The sequence below is a fragment of the Pimephales promelas genome, chromosome 6 (assembly GCF_988280905.1).
Source record: "Pimephales promelas chromosome 6, fPimPro1.hap1.1, whole genome shotgun sequence".
NCBI lineage: Eukaryota > Metazoa > Chordata > Actinopteri > Cypriniformes > Leuciscidae > Pimephales > Pimephales promelas.
In genome coordinates this window covers 25,086,706-25,092,705 of record NC_142774.1, presented here as the reverse complement: position 1 = coordinate 25,092,705, position 6,000 = coordinate 25,086,706, and the positions used below count along the sequence as shown (strand labels likewise).

Sequence of the window (6,000 nt, the reverse complement as noted above, 5' to 3'; positions counted from 1 at the left end):
TTGAATTCTCATTAAATCTGTAATCTTTAGTTACAATGGGCTATATGCACGCATAAGTTCCGCATTTGACGTAAGGATGCTCGTCCATTTCCGGTTGTGGAGATTTAAGCGGAGGAAAACCGAGGAAAACGGGATCTTCTAAATTTACTGTCCTCCCATCTTTGAAACGAAACGTACATACGTTTAGATGTAATTTTATATATATTTATGTTTATTTAATATAATTTTAAAAAGAAGCATAAACACAAAGAGGGGTGTCTGTTTTATCTGTTTTTGTGACTAACGTTTCTTTAGTATAACCATGGAGTATAAAATTCAATATAAATTCTCGGTATTGCATTGGACTCTACGATCGGCGGAAGTTATCGAGCATCCCTAATGCTTCACCGGAAATACCGCCGTGCATAGAGCCCATTAAGAAATTAAAATGGCTGATCCACTACTCACTGTCACGAAATATAACTTATAAAATAATAATAATAATACAAACACACCATCATACAATTTATTTATATCTAAAACTAGTCCAAGGTTATTGATAATTATGCAATAACAAATTCTTTTTAGCTTTAAAATATTTGCTATTTCTTTCCGCTAATGAAAATGTGTGAAAAAAAGTGCAAAAACTAACTAGCTAAAAAAATGATCCCACCATAAAGGATCCAACTGAAGAGACGAGCAAGGTGAGGAATGAACAGAATGAACAATTTGAAAATATTTTTCAACTACATGTTTTGGTATAGTAGGATTATTTAGCTGATTGTTCTTTAGCCTTGATGGAGTGAACTGAAGTTTGCTGGGGCTACAATGTGTCTAAAATATACTGCATGGGCAAATCAGGTCAAAACATCAAGTGCACAATAACTGACATTAAAACTAAAACACTAGAGATCAAATAAAGAATGAAATCTCCTTAAAATCTGGTTCTCAGTGGAAATCTCTAAAATTTCAAATAACAAACCAAAGGTGCTTTTGGTTTGTAAGTCCTGTATCGTCTTTTCGGCCAAGAAATGTGTTTTCTTTTCAGAGGCGAATCACAAAGAGCACTTTATATTGCATCATTTATCTGAAAGTTTGTTGTGTGCGGCACAGGGCTGCAAGAGGGTAAGAGCAAAAAAAAAGAAAAGAAAAAGGGAGGAGTACTGCGTAGACAAGGGGCCTCCACTGCCATGCAGGGCACACTCCATCTTACAGAAGTTCCACAGTCTCTTGCTCCCTTTCCGTCTTTTTTTTTTTTCTTTTTCCTCTGGTCAGGCGTTTTTGCTGACTGCAGCTGTAAGTGCAGCCAGTTCCTCTGTCAGCACTTTGCCCTCCTTCATCTTCACCAGCATGGCGTCCATCAGCAGGCCTGCAGAGGGGATCTAGGGAGAGAGAGAGAGAGAGGGGGGAAAAGAAAGGAAAACCTGTCAAAAAGAAAAGAGAGGCTTTTTTCCTGTGCGGTTTTTTTGACACCAGACAGCTTCTCCGGGGTGTCTTTTGGCTTTGATGACGTCTCTAACCTGTGATGAAACTCAAGTTCTTCACTCTGATTAATTATGACAAGGAACAAATTCGAGGAACAGGTCACGGAGGCTTTTCTTCAATCTCTAGAAGAGGATATTTTGTGGAAAACACATTTCCTCAAAAAGTAAATGGGAATGTTTTGATGTTTGATTTGCAGCCATGCCACTCATGGCCTGCCACATCTCCTGGCGGTGCAAGGATCGAGAGAGGGATGATAAACGCGCAGTGTGTGTGTGTGTGTCTGCTCTGCACTGAAGCCGAGCGCTAACCTATCCTCTGACTTCACTTTCTTCTTCCACCCAAAACCTTCTCAAGGACTCTGTGTTAATTAGCACTGGGGATCAAAGGCCTGCATCATCCATAAATATTGGATTAAACTTTTCTAAAAGACACACAGTAACATGCATTTTTTATATTCTTCATTGAGCGACTTCGCACAGAAAAATAAATGGTCTTAACTCCAGCAGAATCCTGAGTGTCAGACCGAAAAAGAGAGACATGTAAACGCAAGAGCAAAGAGAGATGCATCGCAAATGAAGAGGAAAGAAAGTCTCATTAGGGAGAGAGGGAGCAGTGTTTTCCCCTGGGGCAGGTAGACTGGAGAAGAAGCCGGACTCTGTCCTGACTTCATCAAAAGCCCACTTGAGCGGTGCTAAACTTCAACTACAGAGGAAAGGGCTGCAGGGGTTATGGCAAAGGAATGTGGTATTATTTAATTACTCTAAAAAAAAAAAAAGTCCCATTTTATTGCACAAAAACAGCGAAAAGCTACGGCATCTGACGCCACGCTAGCCTGGGAGGCCTAAGTCACATCTTGGCTGCGCTCGCTCAAACAGGCCCACGGGGACGGCAGACTCTGTCATTATCATGTAACAGCTGCTTTAGCAGGTAATCTCCTCCCTTTGGACAGCCCTGGTGAGCTGTTCACTATTCAACAATGCTCTCTTTTGGGCTGCGTTTTCATTAACACACCCAGGAGTTGATTCGGAATCGACTGGCCTGGCCTGAGGAGAGGAGTGGGGGGGACCAGCAACAATATGAAGGTGTTTTATAGTCCAATTAAGTGACGCTGGTTTCATAGAGTGTGAAGGCGCCTGGGGCGAAGCTACAGGCTCAGTCACAATATACTCGGAGCGTCATCCCGCTAAGACACACACCCACAGATACTCTCTCTAAATGGATTGATCAGGCTCCTTTTGTTGTCAGCCTTAAGAGTAGCTTTTGTGGGGCCAGTCTGTGTGCAAGATCTGCGTACAATCAGCTAAATGTTTTGGGAAATCTACGCAATGTGACTCTGCAGGTTGAGGCAAATATCTATGAAGCGCCGTTTCTTCCGGCATGTCCTCAGGTGCAGAAGAAATATTGAAATCTGTTGCGATGCCACTTCAATGCATTTTGTCGAACTCTCCCCCATCCGGACCACCACGGAATGTGGATGGAAAAAAAAAAAAAAAAAAAAAGAACCCCCAACCGTATTTAGTATATATGATCATATAAAGCTTTCTGATCTTTGATCTTCACAAAATTAATTTGAAATCAACATTATTGAACATGGGAATAAAAAAATAAATAAAAACAACAACCAAAACACACAAGACCTACTAAAGTCTGCATTTGATTAGAAGATAATGAATGTGTCACATGTGGGAAAACAAGAGATCAGGTAAGAAAATCAAGCGTAGCGCCAATCTATTCTTCTGTGCCAGTAATTACCCACCCTGCAATGCCTCTCTTCTCTATTCTCCTTTTCGGGCCACTGGAGACCAATATGAAAGGGAATTGGACACTTGGGGCCACAGATACTTGTAATTAAAACTCCTTTTTTAAAATGTTGTTTCAAACATCGTCAGGTCTATATAACCTGAGCCGGTAGATCTGACCTAAATACACAGTAGAATAAATATGGAGCAGTCTTTGTTCCCTTTCTCTCTCATTAGGAACTGATGGAGGGGAGGGAGCAGAATGAGGATCAAACAATAGCATCAGGCTCCGAGAAGAGTGGTCTGTTGACGATGCTGTCATGTTAGGTTCACTGGTGCTTGACATTGCAAGTACTGTTGAATGCATATGGAGTGACGGTCATTATATGGAAAGAGAATGATGACAAATAAAAGGTTCCACAAAAAATAAAACTAGTATATTTAAATATATATATATATAATTTGGGTATTTTTTATACCAATTTAAAGAAAATTTTTAATTGAATGACTGGTTTAGACAAAATAAAAACCTAACATTGTTTCCAAATGCGAGTGTAAATCTGCACATCTTACTCTTAAAAAAATGAATGAACATAATGAATGGTTAATTCATACATACAAGATTATTTTGGGATTTTGCTGAAAAAAGTTTTTCTAAAAATGAACATGCAGTGAAGCTGTTTTGCTCATTTTTGTTTTCTACTTTATAAGATAGTCTGTAATATTTCATTCTTTTAATGAAGCTTTTTTTTATTATGACATCAGGACAGTTGTATCTCCCTGATATTTTTTTTAACTTAAAGGGGTGTTGTCATTGCTTACTAAAATGAATCATTGTTAACTAAAATAATTTGACAATTGAAATGTTACTAATGAAAATGACTAAAACTGAAATAAAAATTAAAGCTATGTAAAAATATTTAAAAAAAACAAAACAACAAAAAACTAATAAAATGACAAAAGCACATAAAATTACTGAAAATTAAACAAATGAGGATGATACTGAAAATATAAAAAGTCAATTCAAAATATGATTAAATATAACAATAACACTGATAGCCTCCACCCCGATACATTATATTTTTGCACAAATTAAAAGATGCCATATATATATATATATATATATATATATATATGAAAGCTGACACAAAGATAACTGTGGGCTGCAGCTCTGCCCATTTCAGTCACTGCATTAATTGTAGCAATTAAATTAAGCCGCAGCAATTAAATTAAGTCTATATGAAGAGTTCAGATGCAAAAGCCTCTAAATGCCATTTGAAATTTTCTTCTTTAATGATGATTTTTTATCAAACTTGTATATTTAAGTTCAGTTATTTCACTTAAATAACAATTAATAGGTAATTATCATTGCAATTTAAGTGAAATCACTGAACTTAAATATACAAGCTTGATAAAAATCATCATTCTAGAAGAAAATTTCAAATGGCACTTAGAGGCTTTTGCATCTGAACTCTTCATATAGTATAACCCACACACACACACACACACACACACACACGGCTAAAAACAAAACAAAACCAAAAAACAAAAAAACATTGTAGATAAGGTCACAAGATGGAGTCAGACCACACAAACTGAAAAAGCTCTTCTCATCGCAATCCTAACAGAACAGAAATACTACAGCCGGAAATTTGTGGACATTCCAATCCAAATTCTGCTGGTCATTGAAATAATACGAGGATGGAGGGGGCCATGCCTTCTGAAATGACTGTGTGCTGTCAGGCCGAAATGAATGTGGTTGATAAATGACTAGAGGCAGGGTGGCTCAGTTCATTAGCTCTAACAGTCATTTCCATCGCTTCATAAAGGCCGTGGTGTTATAATTTACCTCTAGTCAATAATTAGGAATCCACAAATAAACGCAAGCAATTAAATGTCTACTGCTACTGGGCGAAGGGGGTCCCTGGGCTAGATGAGGGTTTGCGGGTGGACACTCAGCATAGGATGGGTTATTCACGGCCTGACACATTAAGCCGCAGGGAGCACTGTGGACTAAATGCTTATAGGTTGGTGGAGTTATTCCCAGGTTGTGACCCTCAAGTGTGGAAGTGTTGTTGTCTCATTAAGAGAGAAGGGAATGAGTTTAGAGGTGCTTGGAGCATGTTGTGGCAAGAAAAGAGAGATATCCAAAGAGAGAGATATGTTCATTAATGTTATTTGAAGTCAGCAAAGCAGAAACGCGCTGTGGCACAGGCAACAGATCAGAAGCAACAGCCCGTAAGCTTTTGTGTGATTTCCTTTCCTGTGCGACTCAGACAGGCAGATAAAATGACATGAGAGTGAAAGGCACCTCTTCAAAACGCGCACACCGAGTCCCAACATTATTCTGACATGCATGAGCTTGTTATGTTGACATGTGGCACTGGAGTGATGGCCGTGCTATTGACAGGGCCACAGCCGTAATAAGAAGTCGTCACAGTGGTACCGCCATTAGTGGCTGACAGTGACAGCTCACGCTATACACCGAGACTGACAGGCGAGAGAAAAGACCTCGCTTAGGTAACACACACACACACACACATTACCATTTCACCAAAAAGGCCGTGGTACTGACATGGGACTTTGGATACGCCAGTGGCTTTGGAGTATGAAGATCAAACAACGTGGGCGCATTGGAAAAACGTTTGCTCCAAACTCACAAAATGTACTTATGCTTGCAATTGTGATGGAATATGGAATGGACACTAGAGGGCATTAAAACACCTGCAATTTGTATCCCCTTTGACTCAAATTATGTTCATGAGGGTAATAGACTTTTTTTGTGTGGTATACTACA

General features: G+C 39.0%; 1 protein-coding gene across 3 annotated transcripts in view; it reads right to left on the bottom strand.

Moving 5' to 3' along the window:
• Positions 1-491: 491 nt before the first annotated feature.
• Positions 492-6,000, bottom strand: part of cntln (centlein, centrosomal protein) — a 183,158-nt gene continuing 177,649 nt past the window's right edge. For all 3 annotated transcript variants that reach the window (XM_039694577.2, XM_039694574.2, XM_039694584.2), the window contains one exon: positions 492-1,361. In XM_039694577.2, the coding sequence (XP_039550511.2) occupies positions 1,251-1,361 (111 nt within the window). In that variant the 3' untranslated portion in view covers positions 492-1,250. The remainder of the gene's footprint in view (positions 1,362-6,000) is intronic.